The 25,275-nt window shown below is 42.0% G+C and overlaps 1 protein-coding gene across 2 annotated transcripts; it reads left to right on the top strand.

Annotated features, from left to right (window-relative positions):
* The first annotated feature begins 289 nt into the window (after positions 1 to 289).
* On the top strand, positions 290 to 25,045 carry NRROS (negative regulator of reactive oxygen species). 2 transcript variants are annotated; one of them, XM_039850635.1, is made up of 3 exons: positions 290 to 507; positions 17,113 to 17,233; positions 20,821 to 25,045. In XM_039850635.1, exons 2-3 carry the CDS (start codon positions 17,126 to 17,128, stop codon positions 22,789 to 22,791), a joined length of 2,079 nt encoding a protein of 692 aa, XP_039706569.1. In that variant the 5' UTR covers positions 290 to 507; positions 17,113 to 17,125; the 3' UTR covers positions 22,792 to 25,045. The 2 variants fall into 2 exon arrangements, with proteins under 2 accessions (XP_039706569.1, XP_039706568.1); XM_039850634.1 differs by having other exon boundaries at positions 292 to 464.
* Positions 25,046 to 25,275: the final 230 nt, after the last annotated feature.

The following is a 25,275-nucleotide window of genomic DNA, read 5'->3' as shown; positions in this document are numbered from 1 at the left end:
AGTTTGTCACAGATTGACCCTTGGACATAACCTTGGAGAATAGTTTTCTGGGTCAGCAGAACACACAGGCAGGGACCCCCAGCTCACCACTCCTCAAAATTTCTAAGGCGAGAAAACCTCTGGAGCCAGCATTGTTGGGAGACCATAAAAATATCTGCCCTCCTTGACAAATCCAGCAGGTAGTCCGGAGACCAGTGTTTCCCGCTGGCTGCCCTCTCCCTCCCCCTTGCCACCCACCCGCGGGGGCAGTTCCCTTTCTGATGCCTGCTTTCTGTGAGTGCTGAGTCGCTGAGCTGCTTGCTCTCCATGTGACTTCAGTTTCCGTCCGTTCCTTCCGCAAGTGCTAAAATAATCTGATGCTCCAGAAAGAGGAGGCAGCACAGCCCCGCGATCGGCTGCTCTCCAGGAGGCCGGAGCCCTGGGAGAGGATGCACCCCGCGGAGCCGCCTGGGCCTGCGGGAGCCGTGAGTATTTCCTGCATGGCGTCAGCCTCCTCTGTTCTCTGAGGTGGGCAAGCTCAGGCCAGGTCGGGTGGCAGGGCCACAGCTTGGGGCTGACTGGGAAGTTGTGGCTTGCTGCATACAAGCTCCATCGCTTTTGTGCCCAGTTTGGGGGCTACGGCTCCGGGTAGATGGAACAAGGTGGTGTGGTGTAATGAAAACAACCAGGGCTTCAGATTCTTGGTTTGAGGGCTTGATTCCTGGCTCTGTGGGGAGAATTTCTAAGCCTCAGTATGTTCATCTGCAAAATGGGAACACATAATGCTCTCTCCTGGGCCGGGTGACTGGATGCATTGAGACTACCCTGAGGCTCAGCATGCTGAGTGCTTGGATCTTCTTTCCCGCCCCACAAGGTGGATTCAGAATCAACATGTCCTAGGTGAAGACACTGATACTCATTGACAGCAATGCACACTTGTGGATATCTTCCATGTGCACGTCTGTGTTGGGGACAGAGCTGTGAAGAAGACAGGCAAAGCTCATTTCTCACAGTGTTTGTCCTTGAGAAATTCACTAGGTTCTGTTACTTGGACCCACAGCTAGTAATGTCAGAGAGACTAGATCTCTGGCCTTTCTGATTCCTTATCTGGAGCTCTTCCAAAGCCCTCGTGGCCTCTTCAAGTGGGCTGGATTCTGGAGGGTTCAGCATCCCCATGCACTGAGGAGATGGCACAAGTAAGGAGCCACTGGCCTGGCTCCGGGTTGCCTCAGAATGGGCTGCCCGCTCACCTCACCCCTGAGAGAAGGTGGCCATGTGCCCAACAGTACTGAGACTCATGGAGACTGAATCAGAGTCCTAAGAATGGAGCCTCTGGATAGGGCTGGTCTTGGGTAATGCACTTCCAGGTGAAGTGAAGAGACCTCACTGAAGATTTCTTCCGTGATAGGTACAGCCTATTAGGAGTTTGGACAGTAGAAACATTTTGAGTTTATAGAAATGGCCTTCCGAGATTTATGCTCTTTTCACACACAGACTGCTTCTGTGGATGTTGATGGTTTGCTGGGTTTTAGCATCCTGAGACTTATTTATTTCCCTCACACACCCAGTAGGTTTTTATATATGTGTCTGAGAGTTCCTAGAGGGGATTATAGAATCATGGGCCCAGAAAAACAAACAAAAAACCCAAAATACAAAAAGCTCAACTTCTGCCTTTAGGTCAAAACAAAACAAAACAAAACACCTATTTTACAAAGGGGTGTTTTCATTTAGTGAGTGTCCTCATGGAACCTCATGAAAATCCATATAAACCTGATTTATATACTGTTTAAACCCATCATACAAGAGCAGGAGCCTCCTAAGCAGAGAGCAGGGTCCTGGCGTCTTTGTCCCGGGGCCTGTGTTAGGAGTGCATTGACCTGTTTGTCTCTGATCTTTCTTTGTCACAGAAGAGTGACACCAGTACTGATTATAACCTGTGCTCTGGCTGCGGGAGGTATCCACACCATAAAGTATAAACTATACTCTTGGGTGGACAACTAGATATGCCTCATACCATTCTCAGATCCACTTTATAACCACATAAAGTTAGGAGAGGGTCGGTTTTCAACCATGACTAAAAAGCATTATTTTTCTCAAGACATGCTTGTGGTATGTTCAATGATGTTCACTGATGTGTTTGCACATTAGTGACAAATTTTTTTGCCTTTGGTAGAACTTCTTTATTATACTCATTTCCACTCAACCACCTCCCCCGCCAAAAATTGTCATGGCTCAATGTATGGGGAGCTCTGAGCTACATTAAGTGATGATCTATGAAAGCTCAGAATGTCAGGAAGAGGAAAAAAGGACATTGAGATTTAGATCTTACTGAGCCTCAAAAGCAACTATATTTCTGAGTTTAGGGTTCTTTTAGTTGCAAATGACAAAAACCCAATTGGCTTGGTTTCAGAAAAAAAAAAAGAAGAAGAGGATTTATTCTTTCAAATAACCAAAAAGTATATGGGGAATACCTTCAGGCACGGCTGGATCCAGGCACTCAAACATTGCCAGGAATCCATCCATCTCTATTCCTCAGCATTGCTTTCCTCTGTGTAGGCTTCCTTATCAGGCAGGTTCTAAAGTTAGTGGCAAAGATGGGTGCCTGCAAGTTCAAACTTAATTGCCATTAGTTTGGCATCTGAAGCAGGAAAAGAAAGCCTCTTTCCCAATAGTTCTAGTAACAATCCTTGAACTGATTCTAATGGACTTGTCTTCTGTGAATCCATTATAAACCACTCACTGTGGTTAGGGGAATAGGAGGCTCTGAAGGGCCCATGCTTATTCATAGGCTCTTCCTTGGAGCCAAAAGTTATGGTCAGACTCAAAATAACATGGGCTTCTTAAGAAAGTTAGGGGGTTGGTTGCATGACAATGTAAATGTACTTAACACTACCAAAATATACACTTAAAAATGGTTAAGATGGCAAAGAGAGTGAGAGAGAAAGAAAGAAAGAGAGAGAGGTGTGTGGGAGAGGAGAGAGAGAGAGAGAGAGAGAGAGAGAGAGGTGAGAGAGAGAGAGAGAGAGAGAGAGAAACTTAACTACAGGAAAAAAAAAGTTAAGATGGCAAATTTTGTTATGTCTATTTTACCATAATTAAAATAATAAAGAAAGAAAAGAAAGGGAGGGGTAGTTTCCTCAAAGGGGAATTAAGAAGTTGTTACCAGAAGGAGAAATGAATATGGGCAAGCAAAACCAACTGATTTCTAGAGTAAATGGAGTTAGGTGCTGAGACCAAACCACACGTGTCTTCTCACTTTAATGCATGAGTGGTTTCAGACTGAACAAATGGAAGAAAGGAGGAAGTAGAACCCTCTCATGGTTCTCACCAGCGAAATGGGCAACAGCAGGGCTGGTACTCGTGATGGGCTAAATGTGGCTATGAAGCCCTGTGAGGGCACGGGACTCCCCACCTTCAGCCCTAACCCAGAAGGACACCTCTGTCAGGTGCTGTGCCATTTACTCTGAGAAACTTTCTGCTGCCCCTCCAAGAAATAAAAGAATTACAAGGAGACTTCTCCCCAGGAGACAGCACTTGGGGCTCTGGCTTTTCACTCTGGCTCTTCTCAAGCAGGACTTAAGTGTCTGAGGTAGCCTAGCACCCACAGTGACTGGCAGAGGTTCATCTTGGAGTACACATCCAAAAATCTCATGTCACTCCCTTTTAGATGTCAGGCTGGACACTGGCTCCTTCTGATCCTCCGTACTGTCATTTCTCTTCTGGACCAGCCATGACCCCTTGGGTCTCTCCTGCTTTTATGGTGTCTCCTCCCAGTGGTCCCAGATACCAAGGCTGAGCTCTCTTCCTCAGTCTGCAGGGTCACTGGCGAGTGGGTCTTTCCCTACCTGGTCCTGGGCCACCTCCTTCTGCTTCAGAGATGTTAATGGTCTTCGTATTGTCTCCCAGCCTGGCACCCTGAGACTTTCTCATGAGACTCCCCAGATGGCCTTTCTCTTGTCTAGGTTCTTGCATCCTTCCTTAGGTCCCAAAACTGAAGCTTCCGATTTAACTAAGAATACTGTCTTTATTTCCTTTTAAATCCTTAGTATTTTTCCCCAGGCTTTCTAGCTTCTTTTGTGGACCCTCTATAGGCTCTCGTCTTTGTCACAGGCATACCCCATGGTGTTGACAGGTTGCCTCATACGCACAGAAGACCATGATCCCGTGAACACTCAGAGGTGCTAGTCACAACAGCAAACACTACATGGCACAGGCACTGACCAATAAGAATGTACACTGTCATTAGAAGCAGGGCCCTGTCATAACAAACTGGGTTAGGTGTTACCTCCTTGGTTGCTGGATCATGATGGAGCCCTTGAGAGTTTCGAGAGAGTGGCCAGGCAACTGGGGTTGGGGTTCATGGGGTAGCTATTTACCAATAAATACATACCTATGCAACCCAGCTGAACATTCATTCAATGTATTTTCCTCTCAGGTGCACATCGGCACCTTTTACCTGGACCAGAACTTGGCTCTGGTTTTGGCTTCACTACAAGCTGTGTGACTTGAAAAATTCACTTTGTCCTTTTCAAGTCTTGGATTTCTTATCTATAAAATGGAGATAATAAGCAGGGACTAGGACATAGATATTTGTACACTGATGTTCATAGCAGCATTAATAACAGTGGCCAAAAGGTAGAAATAACCCAAATGTCCATTGATGGATGAATGGACAAACAAAGTGCAGTATATACATACAATAGTATATTATTGAGCCAGAAAAAGGAATGAAATTATGATACATGCTACAACATGAAGGGACCTTGAAAACATTACACTAAATTAAATACACCAGGCACAAAAGGATAGTTATTACGTGATTCCACTTATTGATTCTACTCATATTCTACTAGAATAGGCACATGTATAGTGAAGAAAAAAGAGGCGTAACCAGGGCCTGAGAAGAAGGAGGACTGGGGAGTAATGTGTAATGGGTATAGAGTTTCAGTTTGGGATGATGAAAAAGTACTGGAGATGGATAACGGTGAGGTTGCACAATAATGAGGATGTACTTAATGCTACCAGAGAGTGGTTAAAATGGTGGATTATATGTATTTTTACCATAATAAAAAATGTAGATAACAATGCCTGCTATGTGGAACTGTTGCAAGAATTAAATGAGATCGAACTTTTGTAAGAAGTCTTTGCAACCTCAAGTGTGATTATTATTATTAACGAATAGCATTAATGATAATCCAATTGTCTTGGATTCATTCAAGACTTTCCTAAAAATCATTATTTTGGGAGTGGAAGAGGATAGTCCTCTGTGAATTCAAGTAAGTTTTAGAGAAAAAAAAATCAACCTTAGTTAGAATAGCCACCTTGCTAGTACAATTTGAGAGATTTTGAAAAGGACAAGATTATCTCTCCTATCATCCTGAAATTATACCATGAAAGTTTATTATTTTTCATCATTATCTATTTAAATATCCGTTAAAGAGAGAGAGTATCAGTCATTCACACTTTAGTGTGAGCTACTTTTCTCCTAATTCTGGCTGAGAACACTAAGGCAGTGATTAGAAATCATCCCCCCAAATAAAATAACTGACTTTGCAATCACAATTAAATTGAGATTAAATTAATTAAATTGACCCAGAAGACTGAAAAAGTAGGAACTTCTTTTTAAGTTAAATCACTTGATATACATTCTGAAGTAGTTAGGAGAAAGTGTACTGATGACTGCAATCTATTTTGAAGTGCATCAAAAAATAAGATGGATTGAAGGATAGATAGGGTAGATGGATAGATATGTGATAAAAACAAGTATAGTAAAAAGTTAATAGTAGAATCTAGGAAGTGGATATACAGTGATCACTGTCAAATTCTTTCCACCTTGCTATATGTTGAAATTTTTCATAATAAAAAGGAGTAAAGTTAAATTACTGACAATACCTATTAGCTGCTCACATTTATTTTCATAAACATAAAAATCAAATAAAAAATCAAAAAACTTCCATAGAAACTATAACGAATAATATGCTACCATAGTATGTGCATTATTAGATTTTCGTTTAACTGAACTACTAGAATGTGATGGGATGACACACGTACTGCGCCTTGAAGAATGAATGAGAGTTGGACAGCTGGAGAAGAAGAGGAAAAGGGCATTTCTCACACAGGAAAAAGTGTGTGAAAATTCATGGTTCAGTCAAAGATAGCAAATATCCCAAGGTGGCTGGGGCTTGTGGCGATGAGGTTGAGTTTTGCTGGATTCACAGACTAGGTTCGAATGGCAGCTCTGACATGCTCTAGTTCTATGGCCTAAATTTTTGTGAGCCTTAATTTACCATGTGTAAAATGGGGATGACAACACATACCTGCTGTGATTTTGCAAGGAATATTATATACAAAGCATCTAGCATAGCACTCATCCCAACGTGAGCACTCCATAAACATTAGCTATTACAATTAAGAGCCTGGAAAGAAATCTGGGAACTTGGATATAATCCAAATCTGGGAGCTTAGATTATTGAGCTAATCAGTAATCAGGAATCCATATTGTTTTATTCCTCAGTTGTGCTCTTTCTCAAGGGAACCGAGGTTGGGGGTGAGGGTGATATATTTCCACTTTGGGCAATAAGCCTCAATTATCACCTATAATCCCTTCTCCCATAGGCTCTGGGTGGTCTTGCTTTCTCTGAATATCACAAGGTCCAAGCTCTGCAGCTCATACAGATGGGAGAAGGTGCTGCAGCTCCTCTGTTTCATTTCAATACCAGCTCCCTGTTTGCAGAGCAACTCTGACTTTCCTTTAATTTTGACACTGTCTTGCCTTACTAATGAAGTTCACAGTATTTCCTTACATTGACAAAGCTTTTTCATACACATCTCAGTCAGTCTCAACCCTGAGAAGTCAGCGAGGTGGGTATTATTGTCACCAGTGGCCACCACTGGAGTGAACTGATAGAACAAACCCGTGACACTGAATGGAAACAAGTTTGAAGCTAATGGATTATTGGTTGGGTGCCTATCCACAGATAGTATGTGGGTCTTTTGTATGTAAAGGTAACACCGTAGAACTACCACCAACCATATAAGAGCAAGGTGTTATCTCCCCAGTGGAGCAGAATTGCACATTTTAAGACCTGTGGCCAGATGCAGCCTGTGGCTGTGGAATAGAACAGTTAAATGACCTCTGTTGGTTCTAAAGGGCTGCCCCTGACCGCAGAAGGAAGCCAGTTGACTCATTTGTAGCCCTGAGGAGATGAAGACGAGGAGACTAGTAGTGCTCCAAGCGGCACTCCACTCACTGGCTGCCCAAGGGAAGAGCTGCTATGGCCTCCAAACTCTCTCCGAGTAGGCAGAGCCTCTGCCATTTCCAGACGAGACTCTTCTCACAAGCCTGGGTGGAGCCCTGGCTGACCGGGTGTGCTAGGCTCTAGGTGGGAGCAAGAGATCTGGATCTTAAACCAGTGCTTGGAAACCATTGCACTGTATTCCCTGTGGCACCTGTCCATTTTGTTTCATCTTTCTGGCCTGAATATTCTCACTTCCAAAAGGGGTGGGTAGTCCCTTCAGAAATCTACAGTTCTTCTCAAAAGGTTAGTCAGTCACTACATTTGAATGACAGTGCACTTGCCAGAAGAGATACAATAGAACTGTCTTTTCTCAAACAAGTTCTCAGGACCGTACATTCAGGAGCATTGCAAAAATTCAAATGATACAACTCCTCATTTATTTGTCCAGGCTTAGGGTGTGGTCCAAGTCCTGGAGGCAAGTGTCAAGGGACCCCGGTAGTACAACCAGCCCCTTATGAAGCGGTGAGCTCTCACCCTAGGTGTGCTGAAGCACAGGCAGGTTGACAGGCAGGGATGATGACAAAGAATATTCTTTGAACTTTTCTTTTAAAATTTGTCTTAATGCAGTAACAGCCTTGCAACACAGGAATTGTAATTCTCATTTTAGTAGGCAGGAAATTGAGGACAATAACTTGAGTGATGTACCCAAGGTCAGAGCCAGTCTTTGAACCTGTTCCATCTGTCCCCTTAGTCTGGACTCTTCCTTCAGGGGCTGGGTTAAGAACATACAACCCCAAATCTAAATCCCTGGACCCTGATAAAAAAAAAAAGTAATATCTGTAACAGAATTTATTTTAGTTATTAGTCAATAATATTTTTCTTCCATTAACTTCAAACATGATTGTTTTAAGCACACTCACAATTTCAATCTCAATCCCTAAAAGAAATTTTCTATTTCAGTGATATTTACTAGGCTCTGATTATGATGTATATTTTAACTTTTAAGTAATAATAGATTGATATTATTTTAAAACTTGTTTTAATATAGTCATTGAAGTTAATTGTTAGAAAATTAGAAAATACAAAGAAGCAAAAATATAAATATGGAAAAAAGTAAGTATCAGTTGCTTTTCTCCTCACTGTTGAGATTCTGATGTGGACCCTTTCAAATATATTTTATGTACATGAAGATGCATACATATTCTTTTAACAAACTTGAAATTATTCTATACATTCTGTTTCACACTTTCCTTTTTACTTAATATTTTTTATGAACATCTTTCCATGTCAATAAATATATTGCTACCAAAGCATTTTTGATTGCAGCACATTATTTCTATCATTGCTATATCATAATGTATTTAGCCATTCTTTTCACTGTTCGACTTTTAGATGGTTTCTACTTTACTATTATTATTATTGCAATGACTATTTCTGTAGAAGTAGTTTTATATACATTATAATTCCTTGGGATAAATTTCTAGAAGTGAAATTACTGAATCAAAAATAATCTATGTATTCACGACCTTTGATAAATTGTGCTAAATTGTCCTACAGAAAAACTGTGTCAATTTGCTCTGCAGTGTGTGATACAGTTCTAGGGAGACAGGGACTCAAAAGCCATTCTGTTGCCTATATTTTAACAAATTCATTACTAAGACAGAAAGCCAGAGAAGCAAATCATGAGATCTGAATTCACACATTACAATTCTAAATGCTCTGTCTCCCCAATCTTCAATTTGCAAGTTTTTTTAAAATGCATCCACAATCTGAATATTGTTTCTTTGCAAAATATGGGAATGTATTAATTCAGCCAAGGAATAGAACTGCTTCTTTACTTTTATATTTTTCGTTTTTCTTTTACATATAATTCCAAAATCATAATTAAGGAAACTTTGGATTTAAAAGTACACATTTTGGACATTTCTCCAAAGAAGATATAAAAACAGTCAATAAACACATGAAAAATACTCAACATTATTCCTAATTAGGGAAATACAAATCAAAACCATAAAGAGATAGCACTTCACATCCACTAGGAGGGCTATAATAAAAGTGACAGATAATAACAAGTGCTGATGAGGATGAAGAGAAATTAGAACATTACTAGTATTGCAAACATCGTCTTCCTCCCTCTAAATAATTCAGTGTCTATCTTCTAAGAACAAGGAGTCTCTTTCATAACCACAGTACAATCATCAAAGTCTGAGAATTTAACATGGATGTAATACTATTATTTCATCCATTGTCTGTATTAAAATTTTGCTAAGTATCCAAGTAAGACCCCTATAGTAATTTAATCATTTGTTTAAAGGGTTGCCTGCTGGTTTTTCCGCTATAAAGCTGTTATTTTCACCTACGTAAAATTAACAAGTAACTTGTATTAATAAGATACTTTAAGACTATATTAATATCTTGTTTCCCAACAAACTTTCACTCTTTAGTTTTATCATCCCTTGATGACTCTTACCTGTAAGATGCATTTTGAAAAATGCTTCCCTCTATTCAGATTTCAGCTGCTTTCTCTAACTTTCAAGTAACATTATTAAGCTTGTATGCACTTTAAAACATTTTTTATGTTCAGTTTTGTTATATATATTTAAGCTTATTAAAGAGCACAAGTTGTTTTAGTTAGGTTCTTTTTGTTGGCAAGATGCACCACTTGGGCCAGCTAGTAGGGGTGGTGATGGCAGTGAGGTGCTATTATGAGAAAACATGGAGCTTGGAAATGAACCTGGCCCTGTAAAGAGCCACCAGGAACCCCAAAAGACAGCCTTAGAGCCTGTTCTCTCCATTCTCTCTCCCACCCTCTTGTTATTCTTTCTATTCATTTTTCTATGACCTCTGCCCTCTGTTGACTGTTTTATTCTTTTCTGTTCACATGCCTTGTTATCTACCTCATAGCTTCTGCTTCTTCATGGCAAGATCCCTAAAAAATTCAACTCTACCTTCTCTCTGCGCCTCTTAGCTCCAATGTCCACTGCTAATTACCTAATTCTCTCCCTCTTCTCTTCACTGGGATCATCACAGGATGCTTGCTACATGTAAGGATTGACCTCCCCTGTTCAGGTGCTTCCCCAAGATTCTATTAGCTTGGTGGAGGTGGCGGTGGAGGTGGTAGTGAGGCACTGCCCCTGAGGGCTGCCCCTCCAGAGGGATTGTGGGTGTGGTGAACAGAGCAATTGACCTGGAATGGGCGTTACATTAGTACATCAATCATATTCTTGAACCGCAATCGGGACACGCAATCTAACACTTCTGTGCTCTTTCCAGGTACGAGAATCTGTCTGGAAGCTGTAGTTTGAATGTTTAAATTTCCCAGATATTTTAAAGGTTTATGTATATATGCGTTTTTAATTTAAAGTTTACTCAACACCTTTCTGAAAAGAATATTAGAAAAATGTAGACTCCTGGAAATTTGGGGACAAAATATCACCATAATTTCCTCTCTCCCTTTAGAAACTCCGACATTATTTTAATTTTCCTCATTCTTCTAATTTTGAAAAAAGGTTAAAAAAATGTAATGCTAAATTTGACAAGTGGCAATATTTTGCTTTAATTCTATGTGTTTCCTAAGAATAGGGGCACTTTTGTATGTAACCACAATATTATTATCATACGTAAGAAAATTAGCAATAATTTGATGTCCTCTGTGTGCATAATACCATCTGCAAACACGTTATTTAATATACATGTAAATTTGCCCCAACTGTCTCAAATTTTTCTTTCAAGGACTTTTTAAAATACAAAATTTACTCAAGGTACATGCAAATGTACCTTGGTTATGATGCTTCTTAGTCACCTGTAATCAGATCTCCTCCCTCTCCTCTCCCGTGCCTTTCTCTGTTTTCTAAGGCTTTGACTTTTTCTGAAGAGTCCAAGCCAGTCGTCTTGTAGGACCTCTTACAGCTTGGAACTGTCTGATTGTTTCCTCATGACTAGCTTCAGGGCAAACATTTTGGCAAGGGTACTACCAAGATGGAGCTCTGTGTTACCAAAGGCATTTCACCTGGAGGCTCAAGATGTAGGTGGTCTCACCATGAGAGATGCTGAGTTTGAACATTTGGTGAAAGTTGAGATCACTCTAATTTTTTGCTAAGAATCAAAGGGACTAAAGCGGCTTGCCTGAGGGCTTTCAAATACTTCTTGGCAGTAGGAATTGTTTGAAGTGGTCACAGACTGGGGTTTCTGTTCTTTATTATCTATTCTCTGTGGTCTGTGACCAGCCGCCCTTCCCTTTCTCCCAATATCCCAGGTTGTATTTGCTCTCTTATTTTTTTAAAAAGACAGACTCCCTTTCCATGGAGCTCTCTATCTAGCACCTGTGTCTTTTGTGTTCACAGGTATCACCGTCACACAGTTACATCCTGCACTTATGAGTACTCTGCTTCTGGAGATTCCCCCTAACCCACTCCCCACGAGTCCATAAATATTTGTTTCTAACAGCAAATAATTCTAAGAGTTACCTACTTTCTGCAAAGACCTCTTTCATTTAAGCTTTTTCAGCTTACTTTGAGGAGAAGATTCTCAATGACAATGACAATGATATGTGTAAAACTCTTAACACTTACTAATAGCGCCTTTAGCAAAAAGGTTGCAGTTCCAGCTCTGGCAGGAGCTGCTGTAGTAGTAGCAGCTGAAGAAGGTGGGGAGGTGATAGAGTGCTGAAAGTGAGGAGGTGATAATTAGGGTGGCCCTGAATATTAGAAATCTGGCATCCTTTCCTGAAAATGAACCCCAAAATTCTAACGAAACAAACCCAAAACTCAAGTCAGAGTTACTCCTTAGTATTTCCAAACTTTGAATATGAGGAGACCTTTTAATGGACAAAAACATCTGAGATTGGCTCTTACCTGATGGTTGTGTTTTGCTATCAGCTGATTCAGACATTACATCGTAACCGAAAGCTACTTGGAATTAATAACACTTAAAAAAGAAATTATCTTTTATTTATACAAGAACATCTATGTACATTTGAAAAAAAAAGTAGTATACATAATATGTGTTTAAGTATCAGAGGGACTGACATAAAAAGGGATGCTGCTACATTTCTGAACTATTTTGATTCTTGTCATGGGGACATGGAAATTTCAGGACTTCAAGAAGCAGAGACAAGTCCAACGATTTCACACACCCTTTCTTCCCTGTCCATTGCAAAAGCAAGTATCACCCACATGTCCTCTGTCCTGGAACCACTCCTCAGTCATCTTCTTCAGTCCAAACAGTCCTTAGCCTGAAACTGTTGTGGTCACAGGATGGGTATGGAAGCGCTGCCTCAGCTTACAGGCAAGCCACCAGACCAGGATGCCCTTTTCATAAGGAGTAAATATTCCCATCCTTTTCAGTGTTTCACACAACTCACAGGCCATCAATCAGTCTTCTTGTAACCTGGGTCAATGAAGCCAGAGTTTCTCCCTATTATTTAGTGAAAACAAGGAAAGCAAACCAGCATAATATCTAAAGCAGAGGAATTTTTGTAGCCGATGTGCATTCTTCTTCACTGCTAATGTTCTCTTATTTCAGAATACAGTCTCATTCGTGTTGTTTTCATGAAATGAATCTGTTTTCACCACTTATTTGTTATGACAAGATCTGAGAGAGAAAAGCCAGACCAAAGAGATTCTGAGTAAAAAAAAAGAGAGAGAATACTCTTATACTCTTAATAGATAAGGGATGGATATGGGGTTGAATCACAGGTTTCCATGATAAGCCAGTTAGAATGCACAGTCTCAAGATTAATGGTTATGGAGGGGATGCTATTGAGTATTTGAAGCCTAAGTTTCAAGGACTTCTTAGAGAAGAACCAACAAGGACATTCTGTGATGACTGGACACAAACAGAACAGATGAAGAAAAGATATAAATTCAACACTAAGAGTACTTCGCTCTAACTTGAGATAGGACTGATAATCTTAATATCTCCAAGTCAAATGTATTACAGACAAAGTATAGAATCTTGTTTCCTACAGGCATGTGGGTCCATGGTTTCTTATCCTTCAAAGGCTTTCACTAATTAGAAGCCACAGTCTCTGGCTTTAGTCATGATCATGATAATCATAACTGGATAAAATATATTGAAAGACTTTGTAGAAATTGTTAACTGAATAAAAGAATGTAGGTTTTATAGACAGTATACTGAAGGAAATGGGACTTATCATTTTCTGCCTCCACATTTTGGAAGGAACTCTTCAACTTCATTATCTGGTTTAAGAAAAACAGATAGAGTCTGTTTATGCGGTCCGCTTCTCATGTCAAGCTCTCAGGACTTATATAGGATATTTTCCCAATGGTCACCCAGACCAGAAAGAGACATCCCAGCCCCTACTTGGAACATGGGTTGAACTGCAGTTCCTTTGTATTAACTCTATGGCTCCCACGGTGATTCACAACCTATAAAATGAGAATCATTAATCCAAGTCCTTTTAATTACAATGAGGAGAGGTTCCAGATTACACCATTTAAATTGTTTATGTCATCTGCTATGTGTGCCCTCCATCATAACTGTTTCCATTTACTTCCTTTCTCCAGCAAAAATGTATCTAAGATGAGCAACATTCGGCTTAAAAAATCAGTGTGTTTTTCAGAAAATGCCAAAGAGATCAGAGTAAAGGGGGACAGTTACTTATTTGCAGTCCTGTACACACAGGAGAGGGTTCATGAAATTTTCCAATGAGATTTGACATTCAAACTGTTTCTCTTGTACTCTTTGTAGTGGCATGGCTCTGAGGAAGCCTTCTGCAGCTACACACTCCAGGAAGTGTTTCTCAACCTAAATGATAATTTTGAGTCTTTTATTTCTTTTCAGAGTCATTGCATACCTTTTTGTTTAGTACTTCTCCAAGCCCATTCTCATTTACATCATTGTATTAGTCAGGGTGCAACCAGGAAACAGAAACATACAGATTATTTGAAAGAGAGGAAATTTAATTCAGAAAATTGGCTACGCATGATGAAAGAGGCTGAGCTGCCAACCAGAGAATAGTCATCCCAGAGAACAGTAACTTTAGGAAGCTGTGACCTCTCCTAGGTAGGGGGAGGATAAAAGAAGAAGGGCGTTACCAGTGACTAGGAGACGCAGAAGAAGCTCAAGTACTTTTCTGTGGAAGACAGAGTGGGAGGGAGAGAAATATCCTGTATTCTCTATCTCCTTATGCCTTCTCACCTCCCAATAGTGTCTCCCATTGACCAAAGCAGCTAGAGGCCAGCTGACACCTAGAGCTTAGATACAGAGCCTTCAGAAGTCAGCCCGCTGCAAGCCAGAGCAGGGCGGGGGAGGGTGAACCATGGCTCTGAGGACAAAAAGCTCTCAACCAGCATAGTCCTCTTCCTGAGGCTAGCCCTGTTCTGGAATTAATAATGTAGAATTTTCAATCCAACCTTCCCTTATATTTTTTACACATTTAGTTGATGTGCTATATTCATTCTTTCGGTCAAATTGTTCATTATTCTTTCTTTCTCTGTGCGGCTGCTGAATTACCTTGGAGATTACACAGAAGTAACAACCACTCAAGCTGTTCTTTGGCATTTTGAGCTAATAAATAATAATTATGTGATTAACTACCTTCATAATTAATGAAGCACTTTCACATATACTATTTGATTCTCATTAAAACTTTCAATAATTGTTCTTATATCCATTTTATAGAAGGATTAACTGAGTCTCAGAGACTTTATATGAATTTCTCAAGGACAAATAACAAACAGTGGAGCCAGGATTCAAATCTTTGTCTGGTTCTAAATTCCATAATCTTCCCACACTGTCTCATGAGAGATGGAGTTGCTCAGAAGGTACAGCAAGAGTTTTTCTGGACTGGTTGACTGAGTTTAGAAGGAAGGAAATATGTTTTAAATTTGCAAAAGTTTTCTTGCTGACCCAGAAATTAAAATTACAGTCTGAGTGTAAGTGACATCAGGGCTTTGAGCATTCCAGCCTGAAGCGTTACATCCTCCCTGAAGAACTACACTCTTGCCCTGAACACACCTAGATTCAGTATTTCAATGTACTGGCTGGCCGTCTTAGAAGGGTCAGTGTCACAGCAGCATGTACCATCCCAAGCCTGACAGAGAGAGTGAAGAAGGAGAGGAGGGATCTGGTCCATGGTTCCCATCTCCCTGTCTCTCCTCAATAAAATACAGGACACCCAGTGAAATCTGAATGTCAGATAAACAATGCATTGTTTTTAGTATAAGTATGTCTCAAATATTCCATGGGACATATTTACACTAAAAAGTTATTTGTTGTTTATCTGACATTCAAAGGCATCTTGTAGTTTGCTAAGTCTGGCAATCTTATTTCAAGGTGGGCAGTGATCCCAAGGTTTCAGAGTGTGTGTGTGTGTGTGTGTGTGTGTGTGTGTGTGTGTGTGTGTGTGTGTGTTGAGAGGATACTGAGAAAGGAGCCCATATGGCTTTGTTTTTGCCATCTGTGCCCTGTACATGGCATGAGGTGATAATTCCTGCACAGGTGCAGAAGTGGAAGGGGGTTCTAGGAAGGGGATTTCCAGTGTTGGGCAAATACAGATGAATTCTGAATTGGAGGTTCCCTCTGTGGGAAGGAGAGATGGCCTGACCCATAGTAAAGGTTAAAGTAGATTTACCTGGTTTCACTTAGCTTTTCTGTTTGTCTGTTTTCACTGATGAGTATTCAAATCTGACCGGGAAGTTAAAAATAGCCTTAGAGATTGTGTAAAATTATTTAAAGAAAGAGAAAGAGGAAGAGGCCCTAGAGAGCTGAGAGGTGTCAGGCAGAAAGGTCCATGGAATAGGTGAGGAGGTTCATGTTAGCGCTGGTGCTGCTGGTCCAGGAAAAGACTGGTGAGCAGACCCTGTGGTCTTTCCCAGGTAGATGTCAAGGAGAGAATGGGGCGTTTGGAATGCTGGGGCGGTTGGAATACTTGCCTCAGATTCAGAGGAATGCAGAGCTGACAGGGAATGCCACTGGGCTATAAACTCTCCCAACAGGAAGATAGTCAATTCACCAGCACCTACAAGGAGAGATAGTATCCTGGTTTCTCATCCTGGAGCTCAGAGAGGGGGATCTGCAGGCTGTTCCCAGCCCTGCCACTAAGTCAATCTGGAACCTCGAATAAGCCATTATTATCTCTGGGTTTTTGTGTATTCACCTATAAAAATGTGATGGTGGAGGATATATTACATTTCCATTATGGTTCCTCTTGGTACTAAAATTCTATTGGTATATGTATAATTTTAAGCCTTCTCATGACTTCTGTTCTATGCTCATTGGCTAGGTAAGAGGGCTGGTAACCACACTTCATCAATAATCCTTATTATATAATCCTTATTATATTCATTTTCCCCTTAATTTTTCCCCTATCCAGCCAAAACATCAAAATCCTATTTTAAAGTCTATATTCAAATGAGTTAACCAATGAGATCTACTCTTTACTAAAAGCCTTATGTCAAAACAATCATTAACTCTATGCTATCAGAGGCAACACTATTTCAATTTCAGTTCACCATTCATTCATTCATTCATTCAGCAAATATTTATTGAGCATCAGGCAAATTTGAGTTTGGGGAGGAAAATTTCAACAGAACTACAAAACATATCGAACTCTAGGTGACCTGACTCCTGGCTCCTCAGATCCTTTGCTTCTTACATCTGTTGCTGGATTCTTAGGAGTTTCAGAGTTCAGCCATCAATCAGTCCATCAAATGGTAAAGGCGAAACAAAAGTGAGTTCTTGTTGACGGTTGCAGTGAAAGCTGAAAATGTTGGCTAACTTGAGGTATTTAAAGAATCTGTGGGTTTCCACTTTCTTGTAGCTGTGGACTTCCAAGACCAGACAAAACTGGGAACTGGCTCCTTCTACTGAGAGTGCAAAGCAGCCCTCTGGGATGTTCTTCTCTTACTTCTTCCTTGCCCTCTGTCCACAGTGCTGCACTTGAGATGGAGTTACTGCCCCTCTGGCTCTGCCTGGGTTTTCACTTCTTGACGGTGGAATGGAGTAACAGAAGTGGAAAAGTCACAGCAGCTTCCCAAGGGGGCTGCAAGTTGGTGAGTTTCCCCGGGAACTCTGAGTTGTCTGTTGCTTCTGTTCTGACAAGTTTGGGTTCATTTGGAAAACTATTGGATTGTCAGTCAAGGAGGCTACGGAATGAATGAATCTGAATCACTCAGTACCTACCTAGCACGATGCCATGTTCAAGCTGCTCTTTATACAAGGGTTAAGATAATGACTGAGTTACGCTCTGCTCCACCTTTTTCGTAGCTACTGAAGACAGGAGACCTCGGAGACAGGCATAGCTCAGCCATCTGGAACAAGAGCAACTTGTTAGAAATCTGGATGATTGAGCACCACTAATGGTATCAGAATGTGATAATGGTGGGGCATATTGAAGTTGGAGAAGCCCTGAGTCAGAATTTGTGAATGAGCCAATAGCAAATGTTTAAACAGCTGTACTGAAGAGCACGCTGCCCAAGCTGCACTGCAGAGCAACATCCTCGGCTGCACGTGGGCTTAAGACGATCCAGGGAGTAAGATATCAGAGCTTTTGTGGCTTACTCTCTACAGGGCTTTCAGCCTATATATAGAAACAGACTTAGCTCATAACAACTGAGCACATCTCTAGAAATTTTTTCCTTTACCTATAACTCAGTGATATAAAAAAATCTGCTTGATAAACATATATCTAATAAACATTTCTTGAGTGCTATTATATTTGGGGCACTGGGAAAACAAATTGGATATCAGGGTTAATACTTACATTCAAAAATGTGTTCTGAAGGCTGATGAAGCTTTAAAACCCAGCTGGTGACAGTTCTTAACCACTTTTAGTAACCTCTAACCACTACGCTGCAGTGTACTCCAGTATGGGGTAGAAGTTATGAGCAAGACCAGATTAAACTCCAGCTCCACCACTTAACTGGTGACATAGGGCCACTCTGTTTCTCAGTTTCCACATCTTTAAAATATGGAGGTAATAATAGTATCAACCAACAATACCATAACGCTGGGTTGTTACAATGCTTAAATGAGTGAATGTACATGATGCACTCAGAACAGTGCCTTGTATGTAGTTAAGTGCTATGTGTTTCGTCTATTTTTATTTTTGTCCTTGTTAGTTTCTGCTACACAGACTTCCATTACTCCCTTACAGAGGCAAGAAAAGATTAACTTCACAGTAGCTAATTGAGGAGTTACTAGGCATAGTAAGAGGAGGGAATAAAGCAATTCTTTGACAGACTTTTGGGATTCAGGCTTGACTCCCTGCCTGACCCTCTTCAGCCTGGTGGGCAGGAGGAGTAGGGACTCAGCTGCCAGTGAACTCAAAGAGTGGAATTTCTGTGGCTCTTTTGAAATGAGGGCTGAGAGTGTGAGAGTCCAGGTGCCCTCGATTGTATCTCCTTGCATTAACCATGTGACATTATCAGAAAGTGGACATGGTAAGGTTTTCTTGGGCTCTGACAGCCCGGTGGTCCTTTTGCAGCACTTTAGTGGGGCCACAGGGAATTGCTGATGTGTGACTCCTCATGACCGCAGCAGCTGTGGTGAAACAGGGTCTCACGGCTTTTGGAAAGCCCCTAACCACAACATTCTTCAGAGAGTCCCTGTGCGGGGGACACCAACACTTACTCAAATAGAGAAATATTCCTTGTTTCTGCTTGGGGAGGCTCAATTTTGTAAAGATATCAGTTCTCTTCCCAATAGTCTATGATTGTAAGGCAATCCCAATCACAATTCCAAAGACTTTTGGGGAGAAGGGAGGTGCGGAAAGAATTTCACAAATGAGAAACAACTGAAATGCTCAAAAATAGGAAATGAATGAATGAGATCATGCTAATCATTTTAGCTACCAGTTATTAAGCACTTATGTGCCAAGTTCTGTGTTAGTGCTTTACTTAAATAATCACCCAGAATCTTCCAAAAAAAAAAAAACCTATGAGAAAATTACGAGTACGATCATCATTTTATAGGTGGAATAATGAAGGTCTAAGCTTGTTAGGTAACCAGCCTGAGCTCAGCCATTTGATAAAAAAGCAGAACCAAAATGGACTGACCCTAGAACTCTTGCTCTTAGTCACTATTGTATTGATGCAATGAACTAATAGACAGTTGCTAAAAAGAATGTAATCATATTTTTTTATTTTTATTGCCAAGGCAATATGTCTATCATACATTATGGGGGGAGTAGATTACTGAACAATTTATAGAATGCGGTTTCATTTAAAAATTTCTTATTTTTTTTAAAAAGGTAGATGATTTTTGAGGAAAGAGTCCAGAAAGAGATGTAACAAAAGGTTGGTGGTGTTTCTTTGAGGGAAAGACTGAGGTTACTGAAGAGTTTAATTTTCTATATTTCTATACTGTATGTATTTAATTATTATAAGATTTTGTTTTAATGATCAGATAAAGAGCTTGGTTGATTCCTTGTCCAAGGCCCAAAGCTAATAAGCGGCAGAGCCAGGATTCAGACTTGAGTCTGTCATCTTTCCAAACCTGTGTTTTTTCCTCTCTATCAGGTTATTTCTCTCCTGTTCCAGTACTCTACTTGTCCCTTGGGATTGGGTCCACAATTTTTGGTAATCATGGACTTTGTCCTACTGACCAATACGTGCAAAGGAATGCCATTGCTCTTCTATCTTATCACTTAAAACTTTTTTCCTGGGCACCTTACTGACGTCCTGTGGCTGACTGTTTTTGCCAATCTTGTAAAACATTGGGCTAAGTTTATCCTGAGGCTTGAGTGACTTCTGCAATGAAACTAGGGTCATTCCATCCCTCCTGTTTCCTTATACAGCACAATCGTGGTAGAATAGCATCAAGGAAAAGCACTGAATTGGATATTAAAAGCTCTGGCCTCTGTTCACAGCTTTGCCTTTGACTTTTCACTTCTCTCCAGACCCCACATTACTCCTCTGTACAATTCAGGATGATGATGAGCTCTGAAGTCCTTTTCAGTTGTGATTTTTAATCAATCAAGAATGTAGAGGAGCGTCCCAAGCAAAATTTCTTTGGGCGAATTGAAGATGCCACAACACTGCTGGTCGTTAGGCAGTGTCCCTGTTAGACACACAGGTGTTGTGGCAATGATGATTACAATGCGGTAGCGACCAATTATATTAATAATGTCCACTGTGTGTCAGGCACTGTGCTGCCTCTCATCGAATCTCACTGCAATCCTCTGAAGTAGGTACTATCTTTCTCTCCATTTTCCAGAGGAAATAATAGACTTGGGCTAAATTATTTGCCCAAGGTCACACAGGAAATAAATGGCAGATTCAACCCCAGATAGCGACCTGGTCCTCAATCCTTTTCACAGTTAAAACCAAACTGCAGGTACAATTGTCACCACTCAGCATCCAATCAACAGGTTCTCAGATCTTCTCTAACAGGCTTTGTATTTTAAGTGAGGCCTGGAACTCAGCCCCTAGCTGACTCTTTTAGTGTGAAGGTTAAGGATAAAGAAAAGTTCTCTTTTGTTCTATAGTTTCCCATCCTTTTTTATTATTTTTCAAAATTATGATCTCTAGAGCCCTTCCCAGAAGTTGCAGAAACAGTGTAATGAACAAACTAAGTTTCTGCACATTAACCTCTGCCTCAGAGATCTCCTCCCTGCTGACCAGCGTGTTTTTGGATCTAGGTGAATGGAGTCGCTGACTGTCGAGGGCAGAACCTTGCTTCAGTGCCCAGCAGTCTACCGACCTACTTCCAGACGCTTATCCTGGATGCCAACCCTCTCAAGACCCTGTGGAATCATTCCCTCCAGCATTACCCTCTCTTGGAGAGCCTCAGTCTCCACAGCTGCCACCTGGAGCGCATTGGTCGTGACGCCTTCCAGGAGCAGGCCCACCTGCACAGCCTAGCGCTGCCTGACAACTCCCTGTCAGAGAGCTACAAGGAGACAGCAGCTGCCTTCCACAGCCTAAAGGGTTTGCGGAGGTTGGACTTGTCAGGGAACTCCCTGTCGGAAGACATGGTGGCTCTCATGCTCCAGAACCTCTCTTCACTGGAATCTGTGTCCCTGGCAAGGAACACCATCATGAGGCTTGATGACTCTGCCTTTGAGGGCCTGGGGCACCTCAGAGAACTGGATTTGCAGAGAAACTACATCTTTGAGATTGAGGGTGGTGCTTTTGATGGCTTGACTGAGCTGAGACACCTCAACCTGGCTTATAACAACCTTCCTTGCATTGTGGACTTCAGCCTCACGCGGCTCCAGTTCCTCAATGTCAGCTACAATGTCCTGGAATGGTTCCTGGCGTCGGGGGAAGAGGCTCCTTTTGAACTAGAGACACTGGACCTTTCTCACAATCAGCTGCTGTTTTTCCCTCTCCTGCCCCAGTCTAGCAAGTTGCATACCCTCCTGCTGCGGGACAACAACATGGGCTTCTATAAGGACCTGTACAACACCTCATCACCGCAGGAGATGGCAGCCCAGTTCCTCCTTGTGGACGGCAATGTAACCAACATCACCACAGTCAACCTCTGGGAAGAGTTTGCTTCCAGTGACCTTGCAGATCTACGCTTCCTGGATATGAGCCAGAACCAGTTTCAATACCTGCCTGACGGCTTCTTAAAGAAAATGCCTTCCCTCTCCCATCTGAACCTCAATCAGAATTGCCTGATGACACTCCACATCCAGGAGCATGAGCCCCCAGGAGCGCTCACAGAGCTGGACCTGAGCCAGAACCAGCTGTCGGAGCTGCATTTGGCTCCCGGGCTCCCTAGCTGCCTGAGGAGCCTCCGGTCATTCAACCTGAGCTCCAACCAGCTCCTAGGTGTCCCGACTGGCCTTTTCGCTGATGCCGGTAACATCACTACAGTTGACTTGAGCCATAATCAGATCTCACTTTGCCCCCAGCCAGCTGGCTTAGACCTTATGGGGCCCCCTAGCTGTGTGGATTTCAGGAACGTGGCATCTTTGAGGAGCCTGTTTCTGGAGGGCTGTGGGCTGAGAGCATTACAAGCTTGTTCGTTCCAGGGGACCGCCCTCACCCACTTAGACCTGTCTGGCAATTGGGGGGTTCTGAATGGGAGCATTGCCCCTCTTGAGAAGATTGCCCCCACATTACAGGTCTTATCTCTCAGGAATGTGGGCCTCAGTTCCAGCTTCATGGAGTTGGACTTCTCTGGGTTTAAGAATTTGAGGAACTTGGATCTGTCAGGAAATTCCTTGACTAGTTTCCCAAGGTTCAGGGGCAGCCTGGCCCTGCAGACCCTGGATCTCCGCAGGAACTCACTCACAGCCCTTCCCCAGAGGGCCGTGTCTGGGCAGCTCATGAGAAGTCTGCGGACCATCTACCTCAGTCAGAATCCATATGACTGCTGTTGGGTAGAGGGCTGGGGGGCCCTACAGCATCTGCACACCATTGCCGACTTGGCCATGGTCACTTGCAACCTCTCCTCCAAGGTCATTCGCCTGGTAGACCTACCTAGAAGTATGCCTCAGGATTGTAAGTGGGAGAGGGTAGACATGGGCCTGCTGTACCTTGTGCTTATTCTCCCCAGCTGCCTCACCTTACTGGTGGCCTGCACTGTCATCTTCCTCACTTTTAAGAAGCCTCTGCTTCAGGTAATCAAGAGTCGCTGCCACTGGTCCTCCATATACTGACCTGGCTACAAGCCAAGGTTAGAAATTTGTTCCATGCATGGAAAAACACTTTCTCTGCCAGATTTCAAGATCTGATGCAGAGGACAAATCTGATAAATTGAGGTTTAAATTAAAGTGTAAAATGTTTCCATCCCTTAGGCACCCCAAGTTCTTTCTCCGTCATCATGATTCATCCTTATCATACTGGTAAAATATTTATTAAGTAACATTCGACAAAAATAAAAAACATATCTCATAAATATTTTTTAAATCAAACACAGCTTGTGTTTTTTCTTTCTTTAATGTTTTTTGGTAGTTTCATTTAGGTTATTTTTCAGTGCCCTTCCCTTGGTGACATCCATGGAGCTGGTGAGAAAGGGTGGTGATTCGGTGCTACCCTATAGCAAAAACAGCAAAAACAACTCCAAGAGCATGTCCTGTGGATGGTGAGAGTCACTGCCCGGGGGGTTTACCAAAGACCAGAATTTCAGAGCTGAGCTGTGGGATCTGAGATGAGAACTGTCACCTCCAGTCTTGGCTTGCATTGCCATTGCAGTCAAAGTGGGCCTGAAAGGGTTTTCTGCGGGTGCCCTGGGTTCATTCTTGGAGTTGCTGGCAGGCAAACATGACCCTTCCATGGAAAAGCTGACAGAACAATAACCATGCCCTGAGTTTATTCATGCAATAAACTGAACACAAGGCACAGTCCTTGTTCTGAGAGACGTAAAGAGGAATGCAGAATGGAGTGAATTCTGCTGACTTGTGGACTACCCCTACTCTTCACAAAAACCACAAACAACTTCTTAGCATGTGTTCAATATCTGTACTCGCTACATTCCTAGTTTCCTTTCTCCCTTCCTTTCTTCAGTGAATAATGAACAATTTCTGTGCTCTTCTCTAGGGAGAAGATAATAAAGACATGGCCCTTGCCCTTTCATCAGTTTAGAATTTATGCTATCCTTGCACTTTTTATCCCTGCTAATTAAATCATAAAGAGGCCAAATGCAGTGATAGGGTTGGGGGGAAAAAGAAGAGAGGACAGAAATCCCACAAACTGATCACTAGTACCATGAATGTTAATGTAAGCAGAAATGTTTAAGCAAATCAAAGAGATTACATCAGTGGTCTTATTTTGACAAAGCAGAAACTTCCTTTAGATGTTCTACAGAGTGTAAAAAAGGTCATTCAGTTAGGCTCTACACTCACTGACATTGGTGTCAGCTGTGTTAGCTTTGCCTTATTGCACCTCCATCTTTCTGATCAATGTGTCTCTTTTCATACCCCAGTCCAGTGCCTTGGATGTTCAGCTTTCTTAGAAGCCTCTGTCTAGTGTCCTTCTAGGAAAGCCCCATTAGCCAATACTCATAAGACTAGACACTCCTGATTTCCTCCTCCCGTCAACAAAAACTCTTTCTTGGTGTCCTGATGTCTCCCAAGATGACAGCTAGCTAATCTGACAAATGAATCTATCCGTGGCTGGTACATTTATGGCTTCTCTTGTGTTACTGTGTCACCCCTGTATCAGTCGGTGTTCTTAGTTTCTTGCAACTGAGGATGACTACGTTTGATTTAAACAGTGTGAGTTTTAGAAAAAGGATATTGGGGAGCTCTAGATTTTCTGGGAAGGCTGAGGAGCAGACTTGGTAAATACAGGGGAATTGGGGATGTTACACAGCAGCTGGGACCACAGTGCATATCATGCCATAAACAGTAATTGTGAGAACATGACTGCAGCCACCCCTTACTTCTGGACACCACAGTTTGCACTGCTGCCACTGACAGCTCTGGACAGGGCCACTGCTTCGGCCCACTGCCGAAATAAAAGATCTTCCAGATTCTACTGCTTTGTGTCACTGGCTCCTGATATGCAGTCTGGAGCAAGTGGACCTGGCTGGGTGCCCTTAGGTCCCGTGCCCATGCCCTGACTATAAGAGGGGCTGTGACGGCAAATGCTGTACCTTCTGGTGAGGCTTCTATGCAAGAAAATGGGCTCTGCTTCTTAGAAATATTCGTAAGAGGTGGAGTTCTCAAAACAAGAAGGGAAGATTGATGTTGAGAAGACAAACATGCACCATGCCCTTTTAGCCACCATGTACATTTTAGCAGAGGACTTCTTAAAGCAAATTCTTAGCATAAAGAAATGACTCGAATGATGGAAACTTTAGGCAGACTCTCAGGCCAGCAAGGGAGATAGTTGGGGTCAGGCAAGCCTTTTGAAGCTCCCCCATGTAGCTCACCACTCACTCACCTGTTCTTAGGGCCTAGCCTTGTAGAATGGCAGATTGAGGAAAGATTAGGATGGATCCTTACCTTTGCCTGTAGCAATGACCTCTGAAGGCTGTGGGCTATCCATCGCTACAGTCTAAAGGCTGTTTCTTAAGTTTCTTTCAGTATGGTGAGAAGGATGAGAGGAGCAGGTATATTTCTGCCTCCAGTCCTGAGCTGTGGTTTCTCCAGCAAATTCTGTACCATTGTCCTGCTTTGCCCACCCCTACCTCCACCTGC

This window comes from Pteropus medius, unplaced genomic scaffold (assembly GCF_902729225.1).
Source record: "Pteropus medius unplaced genomic scaffold, Ma_sr-lr_union100, whole genome shotgun sequence".
Lineage (NCBI taxonomy): Eukaryota > Metazoa > Chordata > Mammalia > Chiroptera > Pteropodidae > Pteropus > Pteropus medius.
This window is presented reverse-complemented; position numbering and strand designations above follow the sequence as displayed.